General features: G+C 35.9%; 2 protein-coding genes across 5 annotated transcripts; both read right to left on the bottom strand.

Annotated features, from left to right (window-relative positions):
• Window positions 1–1,408: 1,408 nt before the first annotated feature.
• On the bottom strand, window positions 1,409–5,321 carry LOC136223880 (uncharacterized). 3 transcript variants are annotated; one of them, XM_066012049.1, is made up of 5 exons: window positions 4,911–5,321; window positions 4,257–4,363; window positions 2,925–3,221; window positions 2,653–2,858; window positions 1,409–1,641 (listed from the first exon to the last, which is right to left on the bottom strand). In XM_066012049.1, the coding sequence occupies exons 3-5, from the start codon at window positions 3,214–3,216 to the stop codon at window positions 1,588–1,590; spliced, it is 552 nt and encodes a 183-aa protein (XP_065868121.1). In that variant the 5' UTR covers window positions 3,217–3,221; window positions 4,257–4,363; window positions 4,911–5,321; the 3' UTR covers window positions 1,409–1,587. The 3 variants fall into 3 exon arrangements, with proteins under 3 accessions (XP_065868121.1, XP_065868122.1, XP_065868123.1); XM_066012050.1 differs by having other exon boundaries at window positions 5,199–5,321; XM_066012051.1 differs by lacking the exons at window positions 4,257–4,363; window positions 4,911–5,321 and adding an exon at window positions 3,311–4,219.
• A 138-nt stretch (window positions 5,322–5,459) lies between these two features.
• On the bottom strand, window positions 5,460–8,759 carry LOC136223881 (uncharacterized). 2 transcript variants are annotated; one of them, XM_066012052.1, is made up of 7 exons: window positions 8,601–8,759; window positions 8,145–8,233; window positions 7,918–8,042; window positions 7,728–7,824; window positions 7,385–7,494; window positions 6,364–6,438; window positions 5,460–5,699 (listed from the first exon to the last, which is right to left on the bottom strand). In XM_066012052.1, exons 2-7 carry the CDS (start codon window positions 8,212–8,214, stop codon window positions 5,649–5,651), a joined length of 528 nt encoding a protein of 175 aa, XP_065868124.1. In that variant the 5' UTR covers window positions 8,215–8,233; window positions 8,601–8,759; the 3' UTR covers window positions 5,460–5,648. The 2 variants fall into 2 exon arrangements, with proteins under 2 accessions (XP_065868124.1, XP_065868125.1); XM_066012053.1 differs by having other exon boundaries at window positions 8,145–8,258; window positions 8,601–8,749.
• Between the last annotated feature and the right edge of the window lie 5,966 nt (window positions 8,760–14,725).

The raw sequence follows: 14,725 nt of genomic DNA, 5'->3' as shown, positions 1-14,725 counted from the left end.
AGCCCATATTTTTTTACGGTATATAGTAATTTTTTTAAGACCCATAAAAATACCAGAAACGATTCTACCTAGAGCCTCTAAAATACTGGAGCCAGCCCTAAAAATCCAAATAGAGGACATTACAGAGCAAGTAGGAGGACGGGAGCAAGTTTCTTAAACTTCAAATGAGCAAGTTCAGCCAAATGAGAAATCATGGGGGGATTTCTTGGAAACCCCTAGGCGTCTTCAATGGCAGGGTTTTTTTTTTTTTTTTTGAAAAAAATGTTCTTTGCTACTTTTAATATAACCCAGGTTGAAAAAATGGATTCTAACACGGAACGAATACATTTACGGGATGGTACTGTTACTCGAGCAGGTGCTAAACAGTTTGAAAAGGAAACATATGTGGTGCAAATGTTAGATTTGTCTTACCAAATTGACACGGATATAATTCAAGAAGCTAAACTTTTTCATACCTCTCGAGTTGCTTGGAAAGTAGACACATCAAACAAATCGAACACGGGATTTAGACGAAACGGGCGATTAAATTGATTCAAATATCACAAGATGAGTTTTAGCCATTTGGATCTGCGGGAAAAGAAAATTAATTCAATATGAATTGATTTAATTTTTTAATTGTCAAAATGACAACTTCCAAAAATGTGTATAACTATTCAATTCCATGAGAATTGATTTTTGTTTTCTCATTATTAAATTTACATTATTGTCAATTGTCTGTATCCAATTATGTATTGATTTTCTTTGTGTTCATGGTTGACTAAACTAAGTACTTAAATGCTCTTGTATTATCGTTGCTATTTAAAATATGTTAAGGGCAATTCAAGTCATTTTTGTATTTGTTTTATATATTTAAAGATGAGCGTTTTCACATGTAAGCAACAAGTTTTCATTTTAATAAAAAGATTACTCTTTATGTTCTTGGAGCATTATAATTGAACAGTTCGAGATTAAATGTTTAATTGTTGAAAACTGAGAAGGGTTAATTTCTTGGAATAGTTGTCGGGTTTTCGAAACATGGTTCCTCGTGGGTTCGCATCAACTTTGTTGCTCTAATCACCATATGAGCCTTAGAATGTACATCGAAATGGATGGGTTAAGTTCAATCAGGGAGGTTGGGCTCTCAATTTCAAGGAATTTTGAAAAAAGAATATGTACCCTAGCTTTGATTCTTTTAGGAAATTTTGAAGATGAAATTGGATCTGGTTGTGGAAATGCGTGTTAAATGATTCTATTCTCATGGGTTCGCATCAACTTTGTTGCTCTAATTACTGACTGTCGGTGTCATTTGTAAACGCATTAAGATTAAGACATTTATACTGTAATTATTTTCTCTACTTCTAAGTGATTCATTATATTATATTATACTAATCTCCGTATATATTGATCTACATACAAGTGTTGTTATAATCAATTCGTAATTTTATAACACTGATATATATTGTTCACTCATTGGTTATCCAAATAATTTGAATAGTGTTGAAATACACATATATGGTTCTAACATATTGGTAACTATAGTATATAACCAAACATTATTGAGATCATACATCTTGAGGAGATTCCATTAATGCCAAAGTCGTCCTTTGGTCACTGGTAACCATGCTTTGGGCATGAATATTTGGTCCTCTCTACTTCTCCCATCTGGCTCAATACCATAATTCAGGATCAAATCAAAGTGGAAATTATCTACTTAAATACTGTAAATTTTGGCATTTTGAAGATATTTATCAGCATATAAGTGTAAGAGTTGGTGTAATTGCGTAATTGTTATTGATATGTGAAACCAATATATACATGAAGCAATTCACATTGTTGTGAAAGTCTAATCCTATAATTTAGGAGCTAACTATTTTGAATATACAGATAGGATAAATAATATCTCTAATAATAAGTTGCTACTTATTTTATTCAATTAGTCACCATTATATATCCTTGATTAAAAAGGAGTTTAATCTTATAGGAAACAGGCTTATGTTTTCATCAGTGCTTCATTTTTCCTAGCTGCAGGCTATCACGCTCCAATCTTTCTACAAAGAAACTCAACTAATCCTAATATGTACTCTCTAAAAATAATATAAATAATTGAATTTAAGAGTGGCTAAAATATATAATTTCCAACAATACTACTTATATTCACTTCTTATTTATTATTTTATAATTAAAATTATTAATAATTGTTATGTTTACCAATAGTTAGAGGAGAGATGCTCTTTAATAATAAATTATTAATAAAAAATGAATTTACGAGGCACTAAGAGATGGAGAGAAGCTCTCTATTAATAGAGAGGATGGAGATTTTTAACTCTCTCTTCTCAAATTTTAACTTAAGAGCCAAACTAATAGGCTCTTGGAGATGCTCTTGAGAATGAACAAGAGATCAATTATTGCTAGTTTGCTACCACCCTCTATCGACTGCTGACCATTTATTGTGTGTATAAATACGTTTAGTTATTTACGTGTTTGGTGAGTCGTGTTCACGTGTCATCACCTACTTTGACATGTATGAAATTCTCTACCGGAACTCATACTACAATCACATTCGTAAGGATCAATATCTTACAAGCGAGATTCAAGATAAACGGAGGATAAAAAAATGTACATGTACTGTAAGATTAATTGTGTAATATTTAGATATTGAGGAGAAATAATTACCTCATGGAAATTGTTGACCATTAAAGATTCATCAAAACCACTTTCTCCAAATATAATCTGGAACTGTTGGTGTATCTCATTCACCAGCTTTTCCCTCTCCTCCACCTCCGCGAAAAGTTCTTGCTTCATTATTTTACTTTCTTTTTCAAGAACCTCCAATCGCCGACTTATCTGTTCGATTTCAGTATCCACCAACACTTGTTTTTCTGCACCAGAATTACCATCAAACTTAATCCCAGAAGAATTTGCTAATAATGGTTCAAATCCCTTACCTGAAGTCAAGTTTCTCGAATCTGTCAACAATCTTTTACTACTAATCACCCTCTCCATTTCTCCTTTGTCTGCACAGTTATGCTGTGAAATTTCATTCAGCAATATCAGTTGATGAACAGCTTTATGCTTGCTAGTGCTTGCATTACTACTCTTTATATCCTTGGCTGAAAGATTCTTTTGCCAATAATAACTCCATAACTTCACCAAGGCAATTTGAAGTTCCCTCAGAGGTAGAATTTCTTCAAGTTTCTGCCAGCTGAAAAAACTCTCATTCGAAGGCTGGCTTCCCATATTATCTGGCAAGAGCAAAAATAACATATAAAACACAAACAAGGATTTCAAGGGACAGACATAAAATTAACAGGAAAAAGATAAAATCTTATACTTCAATTATTCTCAAAACTTGAGCATTCGTAGATGGTTTTGTTAGCCGTAATATATGATATGGACGCTCTTATTGGAAGGCATTACCAAAGAAAAAAGAATCTTCAGCCTAATTACTTTCCTATTAAATGCTTTCCTATTAAGGCATTACCAAAGAAAGAAGAAATCTTCAGCCTAATTACTTTCCTATTCCATAATTTAAATTTATTTCCTTTTGTTATTTTAGACATTATTTTGTTCCCTTTAATTGTTAGTCTTGATTCCTATAATTTAGGGGGTGATATAATTATCCCTATAATTTAGGATCTAGAATTCTCTGGTATCTGCAGCCTATATATAAAGGCTTTTCTATTCAATAAAATGTCAATTTTCATTCTCTCAAATTCAGAATTAGAAAGGGGCTCTGTCAAGGACGAGTCTGCTTTTGTCAATTCATTATGGATTCAAAGAAGAGTTCTTTTGTGTCTAGACATGTGACTAGATCCTACGTCAAGATTCATAACAATATATTACACACATAGTTAAAAGGCAAACTGTATCCTCCAACTCTAACTGTATAATAATGGATGTATTTTGAAACTATTAACAATGACCAACAGGAGGTCAAGTATACCAAAACTAAAATAAAGGGGTCTAAAATAATAAACCGTGGCAGGTACAGAACCAAATGTGATAAAGTAAAGTATGGAGATCAAGCTGACAAAATTAACCAAGTACAAGAATCAAATGTTGCTTTTTGCATTAATAAACATGACAATACTGGAGAAGATAAAAGATATATATATATATATTCATGAACCTTCTGGTGGATGCAAAATCCATTATGGTTGCTTACCTGAGACAACTTTAGTATTGAAGAACACAGAACATGTTTGCTTTTCTTCAAAGAAAAGTGTTAGGGAAAGAACATGAGTATGACGGAGTGAGCATAGGATTATGGAACTTACACCAGTTTGCTAGACAGATTAGATTGCCTGGAAGTTTCCAAGGGAACGTCTTTACACTGGATTATGACTGCACAATGCTGCTGCTGAAAGATTAATTGCAGCTTCACCTTCAATTTGTTGAGGGTCGTAATTTAGTAACAGTTTAGCTAAGCAGAAATATGCGTTTTGGCTTCTTCTGATTCTTAGGAGGCAAAGTTTGGCTCCATTAGACTAAAGGCTCAGCAGTCTTATGCTTCACCCTGAAGCATATGAATTGAATGAAAGTACAACAAGGTATTAAAGTTGCTGCCTATTTACGGCCAGCTCCTCTCTTATCTTGTCTCTAGAATAACAAGTAAGACATGGGTCCCAATTGATGGGAACCCACGAGGAACGAAGTCTCAAAAATCCACAACGACATTTGAATTCTCAAAGTGATCCAGAGTCAGACGGATAAGAACCCTTGCAAGATAAAGTTGCAAAGACATAAACAATTAAGAAATAAATCTGATTGTTCAGTCATAAAATGAGTACAACTTATATTTATCTGCTTAATTTTATGAAATGAGTACAAACTTATGTTTATCTAGTTTAAATACCCTAAGAAATAAAAACAATACACAGACTTAATAGGGAAAATTCAAAATAAAATAGACTGAAGACCAAGGGCTTAACTGAAATGTCCACTAGTACCATAAGGAAAACACGCTGCCATTGTCAGCTGAAGAATGCGACTAACGACCGGTTCTCTTGATCCTTTTGCAACCGGGCCCGGATCTTAAACCATCCAACTCTTGCCACCAACATAAATAAAGTCACGACTTCTCAATCGTGGTCTCAAACTTTCTAACCAGCTTTACTATTTTTCTTAGTCTCAAAACGAGTTCACAAAACAAGAATTAATAGCATAATAAAAGTAATAAGCCCACTTTACTTCATTCATACGACATGTTAATTCATTACCTGAATTTGTTATAAAATAGGCATTTGGTCCTCATACTTCTTCAAGCTACTACATTTCTTCATCTTAAATTTAACTCGCTTTGTTGGATTATGGAACAAAAACAGGTTTGCATTGCATCCACACTTTCATCAGCAAAAAACCCCTGAAAAACCACTTCCATTTGTATTCTCAGTTATATATTTATAAATAGAGAGCAGTTGGAGAAATAAAGATCTTGTGAAAAACTAAATCATATATCTAGCTAGCTGAAAAATGGCAAATGGATAACAAGGCATTTATTAATAAGCTGAAATTTATTGTAATACACACATTGCTTATTCTTCATTTCTATTTGAGGCTATAAACAGCAACAAGAAAAGAAAGAAATAAAAAAAGTATGCTTTTATATGCTTCCAGTTTGACTCCAGAGTATTTTACAATAGGTGCAAGATAACGACTGCCTGGTCAGGTCAATCAACTGGAACTTCAATCTCCATTTTTGGACCAGAATTTCCAAGAACCTGTCACATATAAAACATGATCATTAGCACATAATAATAACTAAAACACACTCACACACACACTGATAGAAAATGGTATAGAGTGAAAGGGCATAGTAGGAATAAATAAGGAGACGCCTGCATAGCTCTCTTAGCAAGTTATACAAGCAGAGGAAGTGAGGGAGGTGAGTATCTCTCTTATCAAGGTTCAGGCCCTATGCTGTTATTGTTAAGATAAAAGCTTATGTATCTAAGTTTTGGCTAATAATAGTGCCATTAGATTTCAACTCCAGCAACAATTAGCACATCTCCCTTGTCATAAAAGCTATCTTGAACTTTTGTTATGTCAAACCAGATTAGGGACCACCATTATCCTGAATTACCCATCATTAAGCAATTATGCAAATTAAAATCAGCAAACAGGCTTGCATTTTTTCAGTTTGTGAAGATGCAAAAGGACTGTTGTACATGTTACTACTGGTGTGGACTTTAATGTATTCCCCAACATTCCATGTCCCTACAACTTAAGCTGAAAATTTAATTATGAAAATGTTTAACCTAAGAATGTGCCTATTTAAGATGCAATGTCTCCTTTAAATCCTCTTTATGATAGTAATGAGCAAAAAAAATTGTGTTCTGCATAATTCATTTGGCAGAGGAAAAATGAAAATAAAATGAGAAGCACCTTAACAAAGTCACCCAGCATCAAGTATGATTCCCTCGTATAACCTGTCTCCTTCAAAACTTGGCTTAACACTTGCTGCAAGAAGAACAGAAAATGAAGGAATTATGAAACTTCTGTCAATCAAATGCCAAAGATAATAAACTTGTTTAGTAATGTAAATATAGTTTCTGAAATAAATCAAAGCTTGGAGGATGTACCAATGCATCAAGAAAGCACCTCTGCTTAATATTGACTTCGAAATTTTTATTGTTTAATTAGACTATCCAAATATTTATTTATTTTTTGTCCAATAACCCCTCCACGTTGTAATTGCATAAATCAATAACCAAAATCATAATAATAATAACAAATGTAACAAGAATAAAAAGAATTTTCCAAGATTCAAAAAATTGCAACTTTAAGGGCTTAAAGAGCTTAATTTGAAGAATCAATTATTTCTACGAATTTTCAAAAAAAAAATCTAATTGTAGCAAATGTATTCTTTATTTGGTGGCCTATTGGTTTCAGTGATTCCATAATTTCATTCCTCATCTATTCAATTCTTGCTACTGATGTCAATCTGATAGAGAACGGCTTATGGCTGGTTCATAATAGGAAATGGGCATGTAACAGGCAGGAGTATTTTAAAAGGAAGAAAAGGATGCAAGATATCAGAGGTTAGTTCTGCTAGAGGGGTAGCGAGTTGTACTCTTCAAGGGGAAATTCTGGTATCTTATAGGGTATTTGCCATAAACAAAAATACATGAATGGCTCCACTCAGTTTGGTGGCGAGGGAAGTGCAACTTCTTGAGGAGATTTGGGTTTAGGCTTTATATATTTTTATTTTTTTTCTTTCATCTATGTTTGTAATTGATTTCTGTTCCCTAATCTTTCTCTTTAATTAAGAAATTCTATCAATATACAGACGTATTTCTTCCATTTGAGGTGTGTTTGATTTGGTTGCTACGACAATCTAATAACCAATTTACCATACGTTGAAAAAGAATGATTATAAAACAACACAGAGAGTTCTTGGAGGTACCTCTCTTTGCTCATTAGTCATGAAAGAACCAGATAAATCTTGAAGCACGTCTAATATGTCACTGAAAGATACTTTTCCATTACCATCTGAGTCATACACCTTGAAAATAACTGAAGGAGAAAGAAATGGTGTTAATATAGCACCAAAAACATCATAACGTTTCAATTCCACAGGGAAAATGTTATCGGTATTTTCCATAAAATAAATGAATCTTAACAAGATCTCCACAATTCTCATGATCCATCAAATAAATACTTTTTCCTCCTTCATCCATGTTAGAGCTACTAGATAAAATTTCGTATATATGGGATCAAGGTCATGTTGTGAACGCAACAATACTTACGTCCTACTTTCTGTTCAACACTTGCTTTAACACTAAATGCAGATAAGAAGGCCACAAACTCCTTAAAGTTCAATCCATCCACCATTTTAAGTAGCCTCTGAAAGGAAACACAAATTTCTGCTCTCAACTTATGATGTACTCAAATTTTTCAGAATAACATATAGAATACAAAATTCAACCTAAAAGTTACCTGACAGAGTGGATTCATTGCAAATTCAGGCACAGATAAGAATTCATCAGCTGAGATAAATCCTTTAGCACTGCGATCTAGCTGGCAAAATCTTTTATATAGAGACACTATTTCTTGCTGGGAGACTTGAGTTTGACAGCAGAAGAAACCAAGGAATAGAGAACTCAAAAACCAAATTATTTGAAAAGAATGCAAGAGTGTAAGAGAAAATGATAAGAATGACTTACATAGATTGTGGCAGTGTCGTTGAACCTCTTCTATATCATATTGGGTAAGCATTGATGACGCATTCCCCATTTGAGATTTAAAAATAAATCTACAAAATTCGAATAGACAAAAACCTATCCATAAACCATAACCAAAAATAACCAACTCCCATCATTTAAAAACAAACAAGTCTTTCTTCAAACAGTATTAGTGATTGGAGTGAAATAAAGTATATCACCAATCAAAACCCTAAAAGCAGGTAAAATTTCCTCCAGACAGTGGAAAGATAGCATATTAGATATTGTTTAATGCTCAAGAAATTGGGCAAACTAAAAGGAGCTAAAATTACTTCATATTTATAATTCAACTGTTAACTCTACCAGAACACGAGCAGCAGCTTTAGTTCAGCTCCTAAGAACAGTATAGAACAAAACTATTTGTTTGTTCAACAAGAGTTAAGGAAGTATATAGTTTACCTTGCCTTTCACGAATTTCTCGAAAACCTGTAGAAGGGACAAGATGAACTTAGAAATAGTCAGATAAGAGACGGATCTGGAGAAGGAATAGGATGATTGTGAAGAATAAATAGAGGGTTGTACTTCGTCAGTATCGGAACGCGAAAACAGTAGAGAAATGCCACCAGTTCTTTCCATTTTCTACTGTTGTAGCCAAACACTGAAAAATATTTTATTTTTCAACACAATTTTCTCTTTCCCAATATTTTTCAAAACACAACATTCCAATACCCAAATTGCTCTATTTGTAAAACATTGATGCTAATGTTATACACTTTTATAGGTAAAGTATAAGGGTCTGTTTGGTTCAGTTATTAGTTGATACTTGATAGTTATTGTTCTTATTGTTAGCTGTTAGCTGTTGTAGTTAGATCTTTGTTGTCGTTGTTAGATTGTTGTTATTAGCTAACTAATTATTACTGTTTGTAAAATTATGATGAGTTGTTGTTGTTAGTATGTAAAATGTCTAATATGGATATATTTAAATTAATCAATAAATAAATTATAAAAAAACAAATTCCAAATATAAACTATGTGGTTTTGTTGATTTCAAAATTAATGAGTATGGTTTTTTTTTAAAAAAAAAAGAGGATTGAAAACAAGATTATGTATAAAAAATTAAGAAAGAACTTTAATAAAAAAAAGAACCGTCTCTCCTGGCGATAAACCTAGGTGTTACCCTGCCGCCGCTTGGTTTTAATCTCCGGTGACAAGTCTCTCCGTCAACCTGGTGAGAGTTGTCTCAGGCGATTCGAGTTGCTCTGACGAAGTAAATAATCAGTGTCGTTTGTTGTGAGGAAGGTGATGGAAAGCGAGTTGTCGCGTTTGTCGATTGAAGAGGAGAATGAAAAACTTGAACTCGACCTGCCGCCAACGATAGAAACATAGGAGGAGGAGGGGCTGCGTTGGGTTGGGAGATTTGTAGCAGATAAACCTCTCAACTATCAGGTCATGAAGAACAGGCTAGCCACCCTATGGCGTCCGGGTAGAGGAGTGAATATACAGGAATTGAGCCCAAATCTATATTCGATTGAATTCTTCCATCGTGTTGATCGGGACAGAGTTATTGTAGGGGGGCCGTGGACATTCGACAATTATACTTTGCTGATGAATGAATGGCCTGAGGATTCAAAACCTGAATTGATAGAATTGGTGCAAATGCCAATTTGGGTTCAGATTCACGACCTGCCATTAGGGGCAATGTCCGAAGCAATTGGGAAGCAATTGGGAGGTTTTTTAGGAACTTTCCTGGAGTACGATACAAAAAATAACACAGGTGCAAGGAAAGCTTATATGAGGATAAGAGTGGCCATTGATGTGTGCAAACCTTTGAAGCGGTTCAAGAAGATTGCAAGAGGTAAGGATGTGTGTTCCATTCTTGTGTTTAAATATGAACGTCTTGGGATGTTTTGTTACTTGTGTGGATTGCTGGGATATTCAGATAAGTATTGAAGCCCGTGGACACCCGATGAAAACATGAACTTCATTTTCCCCAAATGCGCCACAAACGGGGTAGCAATTAGGAAGAGAGTTATGACGGGATGCAAGGTTGTTTAGCATTGGTAAACAGTTAGTAAATATTCTCCATAGACAATTCTTAATTTTTGGTGCTACCTTCAGGTTCCAAATTAAATTCCAGTTGATTCGATTTGTATTTATCAGAGACATCGGTATTGGTCCCAATGCTTGAAAGTATCTGCTTCTTACCGTGTACGCTCCAGATTTATCCTTCAGCCAGAACCATCCATCTTCTGCCCTCCTACGTCTGATAGGAATGGAACGAATAAGCGCAGCATCACGACTATTAAAATTAATGCTGATGATCTCTTCCTTCCATCCCCCATAATCATTCATTAAATCTTTCACAAGGCCTGTTTGTAATGATGTAGCAACCGAACTTGTGGGATACGGATTCTGATCGTCAGGAAGCCATGGACTATTCCAGATGGAACTAGACTCTCCATTGCCAATCTTTCGTCTCAGCCCCTCAATCAATAAATCACGACCAGCCATGATGTTACGCCATACGAAAGAAGGGTTATGCCCTAAGGAAGCCTATAAAAAAATCAACATTAGTAAAATAATGTGCTTTCAGTAATTGAGCAACCAATGAATTTGGATGTCGAATAAGCCGCCAACTTTGCTTAGCCAACAGTGCAAGATTAAATTTGTGAATGTCACGGAAGCCCAGTCCTCCATTTGACTTTGGCCAGCACAACTTATCCCAAGCCTTCTAGTGAATTCCACCTGATGTAGAGCCCGATGAATTCCACCAGAACATGTTCAACATATTATTAACATCATTACAGAACTCATTTGGCATAAGAAAAATGCTCATTATGTAGGTGGGAATAGATTGTAGCACAGATTTGATGAGAATCTCCTTCCCTGCTCGAGACAACTATTTTTCTTTCCAACTATTGATACGTTTCCAGATTCTGTCTTTTAAAAAACCAAAGGCTTGCATCTTGCTTCTACCAACAACTATAGGCGCCCCCAAATAGAAACCCATATCCTCAACTTCTCCAACCCCGAGTTCATTACAAACATCAGAGCGGGCCTCAACTATCGTATTGTCGCTAAAAAATATAGACGACTTTTGGAAATTCACGCATTGACCAGATGCTTGCTCGTAACACCTCAAACATGATTGAACCTCCTCGGCTTCTCTTTTATTTGCCCGAAAGAACAGGTAACTATCGTCGGCAAAGAATAAGTGGGAAACTTTTGGAGCATTGCGAGACACCTGAGCTCCATGAATCAATCCCATCCGTTCTCTAGCTGATAGCAATGATGATAGGCCTTCAGCACATATCAGGAATAGGAAAGGTGATAATGGATCCCCCTGCCTCAAACCTCGTTGAGGAATAATTGGTCCAATCTCTCTACCGTCATGCAATACTTTATATGAAACTGTGGAAACCATCATCATCATCCATTGAATCCATCTTAAGTTAAACCCCATCTTTTTCATCATATTTTCCAAAAAGCCCCATTCAATACGATCGTATGCTTTGCTCATGTCGAGCTTCAAAGCAGTTGTCCCATGTTTCCCTTGCCTCAACCCGTGCAATTTATGGATCATCTCATACGCCACAATAATGTTATCTGAGATGGATCTGCCAGCTATAAATGCACTCTGAGTAGTAGAAATGATGGATGGAAGAACAATTTTAAGTCTATTAGCTAATATTTTTGATAGAATCCTGAGCAGAACATTACAGAGTGCAATCGGACGTAAATCAGAGACATATTCTGGCTTACTGATCTTTGGAATGAGCACAATCAACGTATCATTAAGATTCAGCGGGATCCTGCCAGAACGGAGAATGGAAAAACATACCTCGCATACATCAGGTCCCACTATACTCCAAAAATGCTGAAAGAAAGCCGGATTTAATCCGTCAGGGCCCGGACTTTTATCCGGATGCATAGAGAAACAAGCATTTTTTACTTCGTCGTTTGAGAATGCGTGAGATAGCAACTCATTTTCCTCCTGCGTGACCCTTGATTGTACAAACGGTAGAAGTGCGGAATCATTATTACCCATACTCGTGAATATCCCGTTAAAATATTCAGATAGAATATCGTCTGCCCTTTGTGCACCAATTACCGTTAGAATCCTTGAGACTCGAAAAGTTGTTCCTCTTTCTTCTGTCTGTTGCGTAGGAATGGAAGTATTGTGAATTTGAATCACCATCTCTTAACCAAAGCAATTTAGCTCTCTGCTTCCAAAATTCTTCTTGTTTTTTTAATGTTGACATATATGCTAATGAGGCCTGCTTGAATCTTTCCATTCCATACTCGTCCCTTCTTCCTTGTACGGCTTCCATCTGCAATCTGTACATATTCAAGGATTTTTTAAAATTTGATTCCAAAGAGGAGCTCCACTCTTTGAGTGCATCGGTACAAGCTGATATCTTAGTAGATATCGAACAATTTTTATCAGAGATCCATGCTTGACGAACAACTGTTTCACAGTGAGACTCCCTTAGCCAAGCATTCTCGAAACGGAACCTATTAATCATAGGACAGCGTAGCCACATCTTACTCTCTAAAAGGATAGCCGAGTGATCCGATGAAATAGTAATAAGATTTCGAGTTCTAGATGCTGCAAATAATTCTTTCCATTTTGAATTGACAAGTGCACGATCAAGAGTTTCCTCAATCCATCTATGAGTACCTCGACTGACTTCCCGCGTGAATGGATACCCATCCATGGGAACTGACCCTAAACCACTCTCCTCCACGGCTTTTTTGAATCCTTCAATAAGCCAATTCGGCTAACGTCTACCTCCTCGCTTCTCCTGCAAACTAATTATATCATTAAAGTCCCCTATGCAGCACCATGCATAACCCTCTTGGTCTTTGAGGGATCGCAGCAAATCCTAAGAGGCTCTCCGGCGATGTCTTTCCGGGAAACCATAAAATCCCGTAACACGGCAGGTTGGTATATTTGGAAAGGTAATAAAAGCATTAATATGATTAACTGAAGATGACTGAATTGTAACTATGACATTATCTTTCCATAATAGCGCAATACCACCCCCGTGACCCGAGCCGTTCATAATAAAATATCCATTGTACCCGAGCTTTCTACAAACCAAAATCACTTTCTTCTCCTTAATCATAGTTTCCATTAAGAAGGTAACCATAGGCCTATGAACTTTAACCAGGTCCATCAAAACATTAACTGTACGTGGGTTGCCCAGCCCATGACAGTTCCAACTAAAGATACTCATTGGGCTAGGCGAATCTCGAGTCCGACTTCTTCATCATCAGCCAGCCATAATCTCACATACGCTTCCATCATACCCTTACCTTTATCTATGAATGATCTGCTAATAATGGATCACAGCGAATAGAATAGAGGAAAAAAATCGTAGAAAACGATTACAAATCCTTCTCACAGAGAGAAGACCTAATACCACTCTATGCGGAGAGACAAACTACACTCCATGCGGAGAGACAAACTGCATGCTGTTGGGGTGACTTAAGATAAAGCGAAAATTTTGCCTTTAGAACAAAGCAAATCAATCTTTCACATTATAAGAAAGCACATATTCACCAAATAGGATCATGAAAGAACCCAATCATGCATAGATAGACAATCAAACAATTCAAAAGAAACCAATATCAAACAAACTGTACACGAAATCAATCGAAATTAAAATTCCGATCGTACACACACGCCAGCCATCAAAAGACCTAGATCGGCAAAATCAAACAAACCGTCGAGGGCATGGATGTCTGATTATATGACTAGGATTTTGATGCATAAAAGATAATCTAGGCTTTTTGGAAATGTGAAAATCTGGAGAAATCGGTAATGGATCTCGCTTGCTGTTACTGGTTAAGGCCCCCATTTTCTGAATCCAAATCCTAAAAACCCTAAAAATTCAAAACCCATTACAGAAATTCATTGTTAATCATAATCACATACCTAATTCGATAATGAGAGAGACTTCTGGAAAGGAGATTAACCTTGGGCCCGCAAATTTAAGGTTATTTTTTCCTTGAAATTTTGAATTTGAACAGAATAGGAAATGCCGATTATCCAGTGCCATGGTTGGTGATGGGCGACTTTAATTGTATTCTATAGGACGAGGAAAATGAAGGTGGGGCTATATACCCTCCTAATTTAATGAGAGAATTTACAACTGCAATTAGAGATTTGTGAGTTACATGAGCTCAAAATGGAGGGCAGTAGGTATACTTGGGAAAGAGGTAGAGGAACTGAAAGTTGGGTCGGAGAGAAGCTAGACAGGGGTTTCGCATCAGAAAGCTGGATAGAGTTGTTTTCAGATTACAGCTTACAGAATAGAGCCGTGGTGTATTCGGATCACAATACCCTGTGTCTGCAGTTAATCCGAAAGGAGAGAGGTAGTAGGAGGAGAAGGTTTAGATTCGAGACGATGTGGACGAAAGAGCAGGAATTTCTTAAAAAGGTTCGGGACCATTGGAAGCAAAGCAGGGAAGCAACCATAATCAGTAAACTTGATAGTTGCACACGCATAATGGATAGCTGGGGCAGAAATTTCAATACAAAATTCAAACAGCGGATTGAGAAGTGGAAAAGAAAGATG

Source organism: Euphorbia lathyris, chromosome 3, assembly GCF_963576675.1.
Source record: "Euphorbia lathyris chromosome 3, ddEupLath1.1, whole genome shotgun sequence".
NCBI lineage: Eukaryota > Viridiplantae > Streptophyta > Magnoliopsida > Malpighiales > Euphorbiaceae > Euphorbia > Euphorbia lathyris.
Note: the sequence above shows the minus strand (reverse complement) of the source record. Positions and strands in the feature narration are given on the sequence as shown.